This window comes from Musca vetustissima, unplaced genomic scaffold (genome assembly GCF_032173495.1).
Source record: "Musca vetustissima isolate MV318-11 ecotype Yass unplaced genomic scaffold, APGP_CSIRO_Mvet_v1 utg11322, whole genome shotgun sequence".
Lineage (NCBI taxonomy): Eukaryota > Metazoa > Arthropoda > Insecta > Diptera > Muscidae > Musca > Musca vetustissima.
The window spans coordinates 28-17,828 of NW_026875486.1; the positions used below are offsets into that span (position 1 = coordinate 28).

At 30.5% G+C, this 17,801-nt stretch overlaps 1 protein-coding gene across 1 annotated transcript; it reads right to left on the minus strand.

Annotated features, from left to right (window-relative positions):
* Positions 1–370: 370 nt before the first annotated feature.
* Positions 371–17,698, minus strand: LOC133337981 (semaphorin-1A-like; the record flags this gene model as incomplete). Its single annotated transcript, XM_061546172.1, has 5 exons — positions 371–602; positions 1,247–1,315; positions 4,544–4,613; positions 17,341–17,394; positions 17,455–17,698. Coding segments are annotated over 5 exons (589 nt in total), but the record flags the coding sequence as incomplete, so codon positions are not given.
* Between the last annotated feature and the right edge of the window lie 103 nt (positions 17,699–17,801).

Below are 17,801 nucleotides of genomic sequence, written 5' to 3' on the forward strand. Positions count from 1 at the left end.
ATGATTCGTTGTGGGATTTACTTGTACAGGTGTGGCAGGAACGGATTTAACCAACGAGCTTTTATGTCTTCGATTACTGTTTGTGTTGTTGTTGCTGGTGTTGTTGTGATGGCTGTTGTGGTGTCTATGTCTATTACGTTTCATTTCTAATTTATTATGATTAGTTGTAGTTGTTGTTTTTGTTGTAGTTTTAGCTGTTTGTTCGTTTGTTTTTTTGGCAGTGTTGTTTGTTGTTGTAGTTGTTTTACAAAGTGGCATTGTTGCGGCAGATCTCTGCTCGTCTATGGTTTTAGCTGTGGTGATTGCAGTTTCAGCATTAGTGGCATCATTTGTTCCTGCTTCGATTGCCACCGCATCTGTTGCTGCTGCATTTGCATCTGTTGTGGTTGTTGTTGTTGTATTGTTGGATGTTGTTTTGATTAGTGGCATTGATTTGGTATTAGTGATCAATCAATCACGATATATGTAACTACAATTCTTGGGGCTCTCTTGCGGTGATGGACTGCTGGATGGTGGTGCTGGACTAGAACTACTATTTGACATAACAGGCGATGAGGCCGAACTGGAGTGTTGTGGACTATTGGAACGGTGTTGTTGAGTTACTGGAAAAAATAAAACGAAAAAGAAACAAATATTGCCATAAAAGGCAAAGATAAATAAGTGAATATAAATGAAAGGAAAACACAAGAGAGAATATTTATTTTCTTTTTCTTTAGTAAGCTAAAAGGGACATGAATTGTGAGATTTAACTTGACCATAGGTAAAGATAAGTTTCTTTAAACTATATAGTAATAAGAAATGGAAAAGTGGTATAATGCCACAATATATTTTCTTAAATATATGGAAAAATATTATTTTTTTTTTTAAATTTGGGTATATTGAAAATGTATGTTCAAAATTAAATCTCACACAAACGGTTACAGTTTTCTAAAATATTTAAAATAATAAAAATGGTCACATAAAACAGGTCAAATGGATGAACAGATTAGGATGATAGATTCGTGTTACGATAGTCTTGGAATGAAAGAATGATTGATTGATTAGTGTTGGTTAGTGCTTGCCATGATGAAAAGTATGAATTTCTAGGACTGGATGATTGAATGAATGAATGAAATAATATCATCATATTGTTAGTATATGTGTAAACCTAGTTATATTCTTAGGGTTCCCCATGATGTTAGTATGTACTTTTTAATTAGTTGTAGGTAGTTAGTATATGTATAATAGAATGATGTAGAAGTTTTACCTCCAGAAAATATGAAGTTTTCATTATAGTTGTTGTAATTATGGTATTTGTTCTCCTCGGGACTCATCTCTATACAAACAAAAAACAAAATGGTAATGGGACAAAGCATATAAAAAATGTTTGTTTATAGCAAATTATTTCATATCAATTTATTAGTGGAAAGGAACACACATTAAATCATGTATAAATAATTTTTTTTTTTTTTTGTTAAGTTAGTAAAAATCTTAGTATTAAGAAAATTATATAGTTTTTGTAATTAATTAAAAGTCAAGGACAATGAAAATGAAATAAAAAAAATCATTCACAATATTTTGAGAAAATTCAAGCAAATATGCTTGCATGTCTATTTTGTTTTTTCTATGCTTTCTTTAAGTAAAAGGTAGGAAACATTCCAAGGATAATAATATTGTATTTGTTTACCTAGACTAAAATTTATTTTTTTCGAAGAGGAAGTACAATAATATAAAAATGCTGATCGATAATTTGAAAAGGTTTTATTTATTTGGAAACAAATAGTTTGTAAATGTAACAGGAAGGCCAAAATATCTAAAATTTCAAAGCCGTACATTTGGATATAAATTTCCGAATATGGGGTCAAATGTTGTGGGCATCTACAAATAAAACTTGTATTAGAATGAATTTTTTTCGACAAAATGTTATAATAAACTGGGTAGCATAGCCTGCTATATCAATTTGAGTGCAGATATAGCAGAATTTTGAGTGAAGTTTGGCGAGGGTGGTACAGAAGGTGCTAGAAAGGGTATTTATTTCATATATTTCGTCTCAAGTTATTCATAATCGGAGGAACCAATCCGCGAGAAAAATATTTTTCCTTACGGACAGGGACCAATTTTGGACTCGGAATGGTAAATCATCAGGTGTTAGCCGATTCCAGTTATGTGAGCCAATTGCAACATTCCTTAATATTACAGGACATGAATATTCATGCCGTCATAGAATTTTGCCGTCTGTGCAATAATATATTTCGCACTACATCATATGATGTAGGGTATAACAACAATGATCCATATTTTTCATTTAAAAACCAGTAAGGAAAGTAGTAAAGTCGGACTGTACCGACTATGTGATACCCTTCACCACTTTGGGTATATTCTACATTTGTATCCGAAAAGACGCCGCCTTTTTGAAGAAATTTTGACATAAAATTGAACGAACTTAAATATGTGATTTTTATGTCTTTATGGAATCTATCCTAAATTTCATTTCATTTGGGCAAGTTTAGAGTCGTTTGCGCACAGTGGGACAGATTTGTGTAAATCCATTTAAATCAAACTTGAATCACGCTATTCGGTATGCTGCACTGTTTAAAATTTAATCTCCATCAGACACCTATTGATTATTTGGTTTACAATTAACATAAATAAATCGAAATTATATATGGAAGCTACGATATATCTATATCTGAACCGATTTGAAACAAACTTGCCAGAGAGTAATTTATATTAATATCAGTACGTTGTGTCAATCGACCTAGCTGTGGATCTTAAAATCGAACGAAAATATATATAGAAGGTGTACACCTCATTCTAGACTTAATTCAATACGCTATGCCAAAATTCGTGCAAATCGAATGATTTTCAGAGACTTTGGTGCAGCATTTACCTAAAATCGGACGAAACTATGTATGGAAGCCATGGACGTACGTATGGAAGCCTGCGTACGTCCATTTACCTAAAATCGGGTGAAACTATATATGGGAGCTACATCTAAATCTGAACCGATTTTCACGAAACTAAGCACACATCATTCTAGACCTAATTCAGTAGGCCGTACCAAATTTCGTGCAAATCGAAAGATATATAGTGACTTTGGTACCCCATTTACATTAAATCGGACGAAACTATATATGGGAGCTATATCTAAATCTGAACCGATTTGCTCCAATTTCAATGGGCCAAATAAGTGACATGTGAAAAATTTCATCCAAATCGGATCATAAATGCGACCTGGAATTTGTTCACAAAAATACATGGACGGATGGACAGTCGGACATACATAAATCGACTCAGAAAGTGATTCTATGCATATTCTCAAAAGGAACCATGGGTCTATCTCGATTATTTTTGCCTATTACAAACATATGCACAAATACATAATACCCCGTACCATAGTGTGGTGAAGGGTATATATATATATATATATATATTATAGGCTTTGTGGGTTAATTAAAAAATACTAAAATCGGTCGGTTATTGTCCACCGATTCCAAAAAATATATAAAAACATAATATGTCTTCTAATGGAATTTGTCGACTTTTAAATTTATGCTTGTATGTCTTGTTTGCCGGTGTAGGGTACTGAAATGTTCTAGGAAGAATAGGTTCACTTGATTTAACTTAAGAAATTTAATATTGATTTGAAGTAAATACTATGGAGGTTCTGTATATTATTTGCTATGTCTAATAGTCTTACATGTTGTTTCGTGAGAATTTTTTTTTTCTAAAATGGTTGTAGTGGTCGAAACATGTGGGCACTAACACTGAGAGAAAAATTTTGTGATCGAAAGCAAGGTGTTTGTTGATTGAGGAAATAGTGAATAGGAGTTTTTGTGACACATATAGCAATATTTAGAGCCAAATAATAAATAAATGAAATACAATATATAAGGATTGCCAATAAATGTTTTGGTGGGCAGACGTTAACAAACAAATAATGCCAATGAGATATTTGCTTAGCTTCAAGGTTATCGTTTTATACGTTTTATTTGATTATTTGGCCCAAAATATTTCAAAGAAGTTATAGGGACAAAATTTAAATCTTTCTTAAGAACCTTCTGGATAATTTGGGAAATTTCTTTTGTTTTATAAACAACTAAGTTTTCTTATAATTATAATGCATGTTGCAACTAAGCTGATATAAAAATAAATACAAATATTTTTACAGCTGTTTTTTGAGATATTGTCACACTTAAACATCGATAACATTTACATGTTGCAACATGCACCATATACATATGAATATTGAATATTTGAATACATTTTAATTTTTAAAAATAAAAAATTAATTTAAACAATTAATGAAAAACAAATATATATAGAACAAAATGTGCAATTGAAATATGAAAATTAAGGTGTTTTTTGTGAAGGGATAATTACAACATTGAAGACATGAAAGGCAATAATAAAAATTAAATAAAAATACACACTCATATTGCGAAACAATGTTTAAATAGTGAAAGGAATATATAACAAATATTTGATATTTGTGTGTGTGTATGTAAACAAGAAAGAGAGTTAAATTTGATACGAAATGTAAGAAAAAACAACAAAAACTTACCAATACCATGACGGGGCGGCTGCCTTCTCATACGACCAAGACTTCGATTACGTGTATTTGTGTTAACAGCCTGAATTTTAAAGTGATTTTGATTGATATTTTGGAATTTATTTTTTATTTAATTGTTGTTTTGCAATTGTTGTAGTTGTTGTTGGGTACATTTTGTAAAAGAAAAAATTAAATGAAAGAAAACAAAAATAAACAAATATAGTTTACGGTACAAAAAATAAATAAATATTGTAAATTGATTACAAAGTTATTGTGTTTTCCTCAATATTTTATTTTGGTTAGTTAATAATGAAAATGCAAATGATTTGTATGATGACAAATGATCGTGTGTCTCCAATGAACCTAAACTAATGAATTTTGTATTGCTCAAAAAAAATCTAGATATTTGTTTTCGAATACATGCTGAGTTGTAAAAATTATCTTAAAAAGTTGTATATTAAAACCATTATTTGTCAGCATTAATTATATCGCACAATGGATATAATGGATAAAACTATAAAAAAATAGTTAAGGTGTGAGTTAGAGATTAACAGCAACATGCGAAGATTTTTTTAAGTTAAAAATTTCTATATTAATAAAAAAATTTAATTTTTTAACAGTGACTTGATTTGATCATGCTAATATTGGAGAAAATTCTGTGCCCATTTCGCATTTGGCACTCTAAATCTTCATCAATTGTATACGGCAATTTTTAATAAGTGATGATGGTCAGGCGTAATCCCAATTTGTTTTTTTATAAAGCATTGTTCACCAAAGGGTGAGACACGGAAGAATATTTCGGATTTTATTAGGGGTTCCCCCCAAACAATTTTTAATAACTTCTTTACAAAAAATAACTTTTTATACCACAATGTAAGTCAGGAGTGATTGAAAACGGGGTTAAAGCTGCTCAGAATATTCTACAGAAATTTTCGCCATAAAGTTTTACTATAATCTCAGAATAGACTAAAACTATTCCAGGAGTGATTGAAAACTCATTAAATCGGGTCAGAATAGACTAAAATATCAGCCCTAAACGTCAAAAATCTTAAAAAAAAAACAAAAACTCATTTTAGGGCTAAAGTCGTACTTATTACTAGTTTTTACCAATTTTTCCCACAAGATTACGTTTTAGAAGGATGGTATAACGGACACAAATATTCTCCATTAATTTTTTTTTCCAGGAATGATTGAAAACTCATTCAAAACTGAGTTAAAGCTGCTCAGATTATTCTACAGAAATGTTCGCTATAAAGTTTTACTATAAGTCTCAGAATAGACTAAAACTCAAATATCAGCCCTAAATGTTAAAAATCTTAAAAAAAACAAAAACTAATTTTAGGGTTAATGTCGTACTTATTAGTAGTTATTACCCATTTTTCCCACAATATTATGTTTTAGAAGGATGGTATAAGAACAAAAATATTCTCCATTAAATTTTAGCATAAGTCACTGAACAAGAGAAATTCGTATATATAATGTATATACCGAATATATAGTCATACATTTTGAACAAAACATTCAAAATGTTCTGCATTTTTTTACAAAGACATTTCCCAGTATTTTTTTCGACTAAGTGCATTAAAATAACATGAAACTTAATTTTAGGTATATTATGTCAAAGAATAAAATATTCTACGCCAAAATCCACTTCAAGTCTCAAAACAAACTATTTATATTTAATCGTTTTTAAGAAATTTACAGTATAAAATTTCAAATAAAATTTAAATTGGGAAACAAACTCAAGAGCCGAATGAACAAGAACACAAGAGCTGAATGAAAATCTAAGCCTCCAGGAAACTTTTTATCTAGTGACGATTCTATTACTGGCGGTTGTTAAAAGCTGGAGCTCTGGGAGATGTGCTGCACCCTTGGCGACTTTTTATAAAATTTTCTGTTGGAGCCTTTTTGTGACGACTTTCTAAAAACTAAAGTTTTTGTAGTTCTTATAGAAGAAATACTGTATGCAAGCTCATTTACTGCAGAAGTCTCGGTGAAAAACAGGCTAGAGTGAAGCGATTATGTTAGGACCAAAGGCATTGCCATCTCAACATATTACTGATGTACGCCTGATATGAAAAAAAAAAAACAGCTATAAAAATGCAAGTTTCATTAATGCAAGTTCTAGTAGAGAGAATTTCCAATGGTGAAGGAAGATAACATATTTTTGGAAAGTATATGAATATTTTGATTTATCGAAGGACGAAGTCTTCAATGACTTTTGAATCGGGTTATGATGTCTGGGTACTTTAATTCCCATGTTCCAATGGCGTTTATGATATTTTCCGGGAACAAAGTTTTTAGTTAGATTGCAAAATATCTTATTGCAAATTAGTTGAATCGATAGTACGGTCCATATAATTTAATATTTGAAGACTATTTAATGCAAATGCTGACACAAATGTCCACTTTTGGCATGCTCTTTCCAAGATATTTTACAATATGTTAACTGATGCAGGCTTCTCTGTATAATCACGAGCTTTAAAATAGCCCCACAAAAAACCAGTAAGGAAAGTAGTAAAGTCGGACGGGGCCGACTATATGATACCCTTTACCACTTTGGCTATATTCAAGACCAGTGATATGAAATTCGACTATGTTAAATATGTGATCTGTGTCTATATATGAACCGACTTAACCCAACGATCTATAACCGGGTATATTTGTATAAAGTATATGGGCAATATTGCCAATTTTTTAATATTCCATTTTCAAAAAATCAGCGTTTTTGTTTTTGTGGCACATCAATGATTTTTGGTACACATATAGAGAAAAATTTTCTGACTCCGAAACCGTTCGCGATCAAATTTTTGGTTGATGCGCGCAAAAGTTATCGAGGTTTTAATTTTGGGCATAAGAAAAAAATCTTAAAATTACGCCGTTTGTTATATTGACCAAAAACGTTGATATATATCTTCCTCCGTAAAATAAGAATATGAATATATTATAATAATCGCGAAAAAGTTGCACATCTTCGCGAAATATTAAAAAAATAATGAAAATATAGGAGATTACATAAATATTTTCATTATATTAATGACATACACACACCTAAAAATTAATTTAAAAATTTCTACATAATTTAAACACCGTGATGAATCAAATGATATCAAAATCACACCAGTCCGTGTAGCGGTTTCTAACTCACAGCGACAACAAAACAAGATATTGAGGAAAAATATTTGTTTTTGGTTCGAAAAAATAATGTCATAATATTTATTTTTTTAATTGTATACAAGAAATTTCAGAAAAAAATGTTGGGGTTATTCTGCTATTTTACCCGAATTTCGCCGAAAAATTGACATATATAATAATAATCACTTTTTGTGTATAAGTATACGCCTTGCGGATTATATCAAGACCCTTCCGATAAATCTTAGAATTCTATAAATAGGATAAATCTTAAAATAAAATAATATTATGAAATATACTATTTAAATTGCGTGTAAATCACGTAATTCTCAGAATCAGTTGATGCGCATGCGGTTTCCGGGAAGTACTGAAGTTTATCTTCCAATCCATATATATTTTGCGAAATTTCATTTGACGGCTAAGATGTGCCACACGTTACATTGAAGTACCCAAAAAATCGTAAAACGCGAATAATTTCCGAAAACTCCATATGCCATTAACGCGCATCCGATTTCGGTGTGCACCCTAAAAAAATACATCGATCTATACCGATTTCAATGTGGTCCATTAAGAACCATGGATGTGCCAGCTCACACTATTTTTGAGATAAATTGCGTCTAAATCGCGTAATTCACAAATTCATTTGATGCGCATGCGGTTTCCGGGAAGTACTGAAGTTTATCTTCCAATCCATATATATTTTGCGAAATTTCATTTGACGGCTAAGATGTGCCACACGTTACATTGAAGTACCCAAAAAATCGTAAAACGCGAATAATTTTCGAAAACTCCATATGCCATTAACGCGCATCCGATTTCGGTGTGCACCCTAAAAAAATACATCGATCTATACCGATTTCAATGTGGTCCATTAAGAACCATGGATGTGCCAGCACAATCTATTTTTGAGATAAATTGCGTACATCACTCTTTCGGCTGAAGTTTTTAAAGTTCTTTTTTCGAACAAGATGAAAATCCGTATGAGGTCATTTATTGAAGCGGAAATGATACACAGAAAACGCAAATAAATCCGCGATATTTTCAAAAACATTTTTTGCCAAATTTCGTGTTTTTGGAAGGCCAGATCCCGCCGTTCTAGTAGATGGATTTTCACGAAGAAGATTTTATATCATCCGAAACGTAAAAAACCTTATTGATCGCGGGTACCCATATCATTCAGTTGACAGATCTAAAAATTTGGACCGAAAAATAGGTTTTTTAGAAATTTGATCGCACAAAATTCGCACCTTCTGATGAGTATTACTCTGAAGCTGTGCATACTACATACACAAAATACATATCAAATTACGCAGATTCGCGACTACAATAATCTTATAATCGATTTTTATAAATTCCTGTTTGCGTACTTAACCTCGAAGTAAAATTCAAAAAACACTCAAAATCGAGCTTCAAAATGTCAGCATCATTTAAAGGTAGATGCAGTTAAAATTTTGAAAATTGATACATAAGGGGCGTAGTCCCCATTTTGTTGGCTTCTAGTTTTATTTGGACACGAAGGCCGTGCAATGAGTGGCTTAGTCACAAATCGATAGAGAACATAAAAAAACTGGTTCGCCTCAACCTGTTTTTACACATTTTTGTACATTAAAGTAGACACAGCTTCCACCAAAATAAACGAATTGAGATAGATCGCCAAAATTTTGCATAAAGTTGTCTCTTGTCTGCAGGTCCGAAGATTAGTTTTATCGGTCCACGTACCAAATGTCTCCACTAAAAATTATTAATATGCAAATTATTAATAGCACAAATATAACGGTTAACTCAGACCCATTTCGATACGTTGCGCGTAATGTTGTGCCAATCGGGCACACTTTAAATCTTTGGTGCACCATTTGCGAAAAATCGGACGAACATATGGGAGCTATATTTAAATCTGAACCGATTTCAATAAAAGTTGGCACACGTTAGTCTATCTAAATTCGGTACGTTGTACAAAATTTTATGCCAATCGGCCTAAATTTGACTCGTTGGTGCACCATTTGTTAAAAATCAGACGGCGTACGTTAGTCTATCCTAACTTCAGTACGTTGTGCAAAATTTCGTTCCAATCGGCCAAAATATGACTCTTTAGTGCACCATTTGCCAAAAATTGGACGGCGCACGTTAGTCTATCCTAACTTCAGTACGTTGTCCAAAATTCATGCCAATCGGCCTAAATTTGATTCTTTAGAGCACCATTTGCGAAAAATCGGACGAACATATGTATGGGAGCTTTATCTAAATCTGAACCGATTTCAATACAACTTCGCACACGTTAGTCTATCCTAACTTCAGTGGGTTGTGCAAAATTTCATGCCAATTCGCTTAAATTTGACTCTTTGGTGAACAATTTGCTAAAAATCGGACGAAAATATATATGGGAGCTATATCTAAATCTGAACCGAATTTTCCCAATTTCAATAGGGTTCGTCCTTGGCCAAATAAGTGACCTTTGCCAAATTTCATCTCATTCGGATAATAAATGCGACCTGTATTTTGTTTACAATTTAACATGGACAGACAGACGGACGCATTTGCATAAATCGACTCAAAAAGCGATTCTATGCATATTTTCAAAAGGAACCATGGGTCCATCTCGATTCCTTTTGCCTGTTACAAACATATGCTCAAAGACATAATACCCTGTATCACAGTGTGGTAAAGGGTATAAAAAAGTCTGATGGCGTTAAAGCACTCCATGTAGGCAGTCAATTGGCTTGTCCGAAACGTGAAATCAAATGTCCACCGAAATGTCCACCGAACTCTCAATAAGTCCATTGCAATGCGAGCTGTTTGGCATGTGGCACTAGTGTGTTGAAGCCATATGTCATACTAGTCAATATCTTGTATTAAAATATACAGACAGCCGCAGCTTGTCTGTATACAAAATAATTTAGACACTGCATAAAAATATTTCCGACTCTTATCTTAAACGATCAAATCTTCTGTAACACAAAATTCTGTTCAAAGGGCAAGAAGGGCTGACAAATTAAATTTTTGTTAATTTTTCAACATTTTGAACATCTCGCATTTCGGGCAAACAAGTTAGAAGTCATTTCACGATACATCAAAGGGGACAGTTTCGTTACAATTGTCGTCATCTTTGAAGATGCCACCATTCACCAAGCTGCGAAATGTCTGAGCCATTTTATTGTAAGCCTTTCGATAAAAAAACTCATTAATGCCAATAATGTTTGTTAATACCTAGATATTTGTCTGGGAGTTTATTCTGACGACAGATTTCTGGACTACATGAATTCTTCAAAGAATTTAATGATATTTTCAATAAAAATGGCTTTAGCCAAAAAAGTTATTGCATTTTACATTTTAAATCGAATCAATATGATCAATAAGTGATTTTTGGATAGTGAATGAATAAACTACTTCTCATTTCACATTTCCAATAAAGTTGCAAAAGCCGTAATACCATAATTCAAGGCCTTCCAAAGAACGCCATTTTCCACTTAAAAAAATAATATAAATTTTATAAACTTGTTAACATTTTAAATTAAATAAACACCAACAAACAAAATGGCTAACAACTCGGAAAGTAGGAAACTACATAGATAAATTTATCTATAAGTAAAAGAAGATTTTCTTTTGAAATAAAACCCTAAGAATTTATGATTTTTTTAATTTATGGTTTTGTGGTTATGGCTGAATAATAAAATAATTTTATTTATTAGAAAAAATCAACTCATTTATTTAAAAAATATAACATTTTAGAGCGAATATTACATGTGCATCTAAAATATGTTTTTTGGTAAACTATGTATACGAGTTGAATAAGTGCTGCAAAAAATTGTTAAAACATTTTAAAGTAATTACTATTGACTAATTATGCTAGTCATATACATATGTACATGCATAGGTATATAGAAATTATCTCAGAATTATAGAAATATGTAATGAAATATATTTCAGCCAAAACCTTACAATCTCTAAAATAGGCTCTAAACAGATCATATTTTTAATACATGTCTCATACAAGAATTAAAATCATTTTAATTTCTTAGTTTAGGCTAAAGGAGATAGTAAAATAAATAAGAAAATGTAGAGTATAGGGGATGCGGGATGGCTGATTGTTTCATTTTTTTTAGTTTTTTCTTGTGTGTAACGGTATTGATAGCAGATTCATACACCCATAATTTTGGCTAAGCGGTGAAAAATTAAAGTTACCATTATCGCCGTTTCGTTTTATATCATAAAAGCCAAAGAACTTTAGCCAGATGAAGAAAAGAGGAATATAAAATGGAACGCATAGAAATTTTATGTTGTTAACTATAGAAATAAATTTAGCTATGAGTGTGCAAAAAAATGCTGAACAATTGGTTTTAAGTTTAAAGCCGATATTATTATTTACAAAATGAAAAAATGGAGATTGAAAAATATTTGTATAACCCAAAGCAAAATTCGCTGAGCAACCAAATTGAAAACAAAGGAAACATTTTCAAACAAACTCTTTTGCATTTTCTTTCCTTATTTTTTTTTGTAGTTATCGAATAAATTAAATTAATTGTTTAATAATTATAATAAATAAAATAAAACAACTTGGAAGCCAGAAACAAAAACAACTTTTATTTACCATATTTTGGGTAATTAATCCCTGACTGGTTTCAGCCGCCCCACTCCCGTCTCAAAGGTAAACCTAATGGGGAAGAGAAAGGAAAACAGGTAAGAAAAAAGTAGAAAGATAGTATAGAGTTGTTGTTGTTCTTCTGCTTCGTATTTCTATTGTGTGTAACACAAATAATTAAAGAACGAAATAAAAAAGTAACAATTTTGACAAAAAGGCTTTAAAATGAAAAGAATTCACTGACAATTTTGTGAAATCGATTGGTGTATTTTTTTCGTTACTTCGTGTTATTAGTAAGCTTTTTTTTAATACATGGACAAATTTGGATAGCAGAAATATTTATTTACATAAGTTTTGGATACACGTCTATTATTGCAGCATTTGCTAAACCATTGATATTGAAAATCTCATTTCCAGCCCAATACAACATTTATATGTACAATATTCACATAGATAAATTTCACACTGGGAGTCGAAGTATCTCGCAATTAAACCAACTTGAAGTTATATTTTTATACAATTATATTTTAGTACTTATTATATTTTTGTTAAAGAATTATGAGAGAGAGTGGTAATAGACTTTATACAGAAAATTATTGAATTTGTTGTGTTAGTGAAGAATTATATTTTGGTTTCATTATCTTAAAATCAAAAGATATGCATATGTGAAAGTGGTGCCTTATTTATTATTGCGTTGTGTACGAGAAAATTGTCAATAACATCAGATTTATTGGAAATTCTAATTGTAATAAAATAAAATTATTTTTTATACAGAATTGATTGCAATGCATTAAATATCAAACAATTGCCTTTGCAATATTTTCACGAACTATAAAATAATAAAATTCAAGTTAAAATTCACAGATAACTTAAAAAATGCTATATTGGAAATGTTATATATAACAATATATGATCAGTGGAATAACGATAATTGCTTACATATTCGCCCAAACTGTTATCGAATCATTATTCATGAATATTTACACTTATTACTGTTGTCATATGGAAAGTAGTGTACTATCGCATTTTTATAACAAATCGGTATTATGAATGTCGCTACAATACGATTAACCTCTTATTATATTATTTATATATTATTCATAAGAATTCACATTATCAGGAAATTAATTTTTAATGGCAAATTGTGCAGAATGCATCATATAACTAATTATACAATGTCCACATTATGGACTGCTCTTATAGTCATTATGTATGTATTTATGGTCTTTGAAATATTTGCCATTACTTCACGTATTTAAGTACAATTAAAGAAAAAAAATTCTTAGAGTATTACAAAAAAAAAAAAAACACTACGACAACTCCAACCGTAATATGGGAGTACCTGATCTTGGTTTTTTTTTGAAATAGCAAAATTTTGGTAGAAGTTGTTTTTTGCTGAATAGAATAATAAAGGATTCCATTAGAATAAAGGATATTTCAAGTAAAATTTGCTAGATCATCGGTATAGTGGTTTTAAGTAGGGGAGAGGGGGGCACCTTTGACAGCGCTCTTAAAATCTCGGTTTAGACTTTTTCCGACCCGCAACCAAATTCTTTTATATGCCTTTCTTGTTCTTTATCTGGGTAAACCATTTTGGCTAGCTTTTTCAATTATCGACAAAATTTACATGAGTGACTATGTTTTCGCACTGCAATTGTAAACTTTTCATTTTTTGGTTGTAAGGACGCAGGAAGAATTTAGTGATAGTTTTCTTTTGTTAAACAATTTTTTTGCATTCCAACAATCATTTAAAACATAACTAATGTATTTTCTTTCCTATATATTTCCTACAAAAAAAGTTATTATAAATTTCCGTAAAATACCACAAGTGGGGCACCCTTGAACATACCCAGTAAACTCCATTAAAAAACGGAGTTTTTAACTTTTGGCTTCGATTTCTCAAATAAATATTTGGAACCAGAGTTATCGGAAATCTACCTTCTGTTTTAACATTTTACAAACTCTTTAATTTAAAGAAGACAGTCCTGTTCTTTGTTATAAAATTTCATGTGAAACTGATTATGGAGGTAAAAAATTAAGTGGAATCATAAATGACTCACCGAGAGAATATCCTAAAAGCAAAAAGTAAAAAACTGTGAAATCCATAACTATAATCTTCCCTGCATTTCAATGTGATCACAATTAAAAAAAACTAGTTAGTTTTCCAATTTTAAAATAACAAAAAAGGTTTAATTCGTCTCAATTAAAAAAAGTGACTAACAACTGCCAGACTAAAATTAATATAAAATTATTATATATGTATTTTTATAAGCACTTATATTTCTGCTATTTAATTTAGCACACTATTTAAATATATTGGAGAGATTTAGTTCTATATTATATATTATGTATAAATCCAAATTACATTGTTTTAAGATGAATACAACATGTCTAATTTTTAATTAACTTGACATGTTAATAACAAATCCTCTCCGGTTTTAACTAATTCTAGGAAAATTAGAAGTATGATCAAACATAATCGGGGAAAAATGTGCCATGGAAACATGGTTCTATGTACAAACCATGATTACGTGTCTAACAGGGGGGGTCGTTTAAGGAATGTTTAATGTTTCGACTGTCAAAATGTTGTAAACGTCGCAAAGACCATATTCCTGTACAAAATGTAATACATGCAGTAAACGTCATCTCACGTCATCACGCCAGATACAGTTATTTTCATGAATATATAATATTTTTACATATTTCTGATTATACCCTTCTTATTGTCCTGAGACAAAATTCCAAACCATTTTGAGAATTAAATTTTTAAATTTGAAATGAATTTCATTAAAGCATTTGTATTTTCGATATTCATTAATGGAAATATAAGCTTTGTTATAAACTTCGGAAATGTATATCATTTACGTCACTGTTTCTGACGAACCATCTCTGTGTCTAATTTTATTTCTTAAATATAGAGCAATTGCAAAATAAAGTGGTATTCCAAAATTGTTTTAAGCAGATTTTAAGCAATGCCTTTGCTGGGCTAAGTAAATTAATTCATATTGACCCCTGTATAAATATTTTTAAATGGATATCATGTTTAAAAAATAGGTCACAGATAGCTTTGTTTGGGGATTGCCTCTCAAATTGATTGTTCAGATTTTACTTTTAATTCACTACACTAAATTCGACAGTCACTTTAAAATGTCATGTGAAAATATTAACTCTTCTTAAAGATATAGCTAAATTATTGTGCCAGCATCAAGCGACGACAAGAAAGCAGCTTAAACAGAACGTGTGAATTAGGATAAATGTAATCGTTTAAGATCTCATCTATATTTTCTAACTCGGTTTGCGGTCCAAAATAGTGGCTTTTCCAAAAATCGAATTTGATAGGTCCGCCATTTTGTTAATTTTTGTGCGAAGTTAAAAATTCTACAGTAGAAATCGTTATAAAGACGGACAAGAAACCGTTATAAACGATATCAAATAAACGGCAGAATATTTCCTCGGAGAGATTCGAATATAGTTTTTTCTTTGGCGAGATAGTTTTTCTGATTTTCTTATAAACGGTGTTGTTTTAAGATTCTTTGAGCTCTTTTGAATGATGGATTCTTTGGCGAGATTTAATTAAAACTAAAAAACAAAAACAACAATAAAAGCATCTGAATAAACTTTCTTTAAATGTATAATTGCAAGGTTAAAAGTCTTTAATATAATGCACATTCATTTGCCCGCCGGTAGAAAATTGTAAAGATTTGAAATCGGTATAATTCATTTTAAAACCTTTGATTATTATTTTAATTTATAAAGTGGATCTATATAAAAGTACTTAATTAGGACAATGTATGATCGGAATGGTATGATCGGAAGATATAACAATCAAATAAACTACAATCTTTGAAAAACTCGTCCAAATAACTTAAATGCGTCTCATTATTGGCCAGTGGTGCCAAATGTGTTTCAAACCATTCATGGTTTGAAAAATTAAACATTTTCATAAAAAGATATGTTAGATATGTCGACGGAGAACATTATTGTTTTTAAATTGGGAAGAAGACTGTTTTTAGAAACAACAATTTGTATGTTTTATATTCAATTCCCAGTTTTGGAATCGATGACCTTTTAATCGACATAAGAAATAAGGTTAATTGTTTTATAACTTTTTTTAAAATTTGCGTATTATATTTTGAAAATTATATTATATTTTGAAAATAAATTTGAATAAAAAGTATATGAAGTCTAATAATTTTATTGATATGATACTAAGACAACATCTAATGTAGGTATACCCAGTCGAACGCAAAAGTCGACTTTAAAATTATAAATCCTTGGTTATACATGATTAATGGTGAGAAAATTGGTCCAGGTAATGGGGATAATAGATGTCCTCATTGAGGTGGTTTAATTATGTCCTTGCACCGTCGAAATAACCACATGAAATAATCGTTAAATTGCAGAGAATTTATATACAGCTCAATTTTTTTTAATATGGTTTTTATTAAACAGCATATATAGTTTCATAAATACGATTGCAATAACGAAAAATAGTTTGTAATGTTAAAAATATTTCAGATGACGAACAGTGTGCCATCAATTTTGTATATTATTAGATTAGTAAATAAATACACTACAATTCTCAGCTTGATCGTAAAAAGAGAGAAAGATAGACAGACAGACAGCACAACAAAACAATATCGGTTATAGAAAAAAAAGAAGATAGCTTTGTTAATGAAAAAGTAATTAAGTTATTTTTTGTGTTAATCCTTCATATTTCAAAAGTATTCTTAATGGGAAAAAATGTTAGATTTCATGCGAAATAAATTCAAATGCTACACATTGAACATTTATATATATTCTAGACGTTATTCAGTTATTTGTTACAACAATTATACGTGAATATGACATCAAATAGTTTTAGCTACAAGTTCACATATGATTAATGTTAAAAAATAATACACCAATCGACGACAAAGATCAGGCTTCAAAAATATATAATTTTTAAATAAAAAAATATTTATGAAGAAAATAAAAAATTATACTTTTTCTTATTTTAAAATATATAATAAAAAAAATAAATAAAAAACCACACACAGATATAGTGATATTATAATGGCAATGTAGATAATTCTTGTAATATCTATTGAATTGAACTCACCTTCTTGACACTGCGAGTGGTGGAAAAGCCATCACCACGACGATAGTTATCACCCTAATTAAGAAGATAAACATAGATTAGCATAATTGTTAAACCGTTATTGTATTATCTTACCATAACTTGATGAGATCTTAAAGTACCAAAATTATCACGACAACGATATGATTGTTGGGTATTATAACCATCTGGCTGGAATTGGAAGAACGTTTCTGAGTTGGGTCCATGATGAGGTGGCATGGGTTTACGTAAAGTACTCTTAGGCGAATGCATTTTTGGTGGTGGCTGTGGCAATAGAACCGGTTCGGCATAGGTTACCTCTTCAACTTGAGGTAATAGCTTGGGTTCTGCTTGTATTCTACTAAAGCGACAAAATAAGAATTTGAAAAGTTAATTAAATATTCAATCAGTTGGAGATACACATTCTTACCTATTAACATTTTGCCTTTGTTCAAAGTATTCAT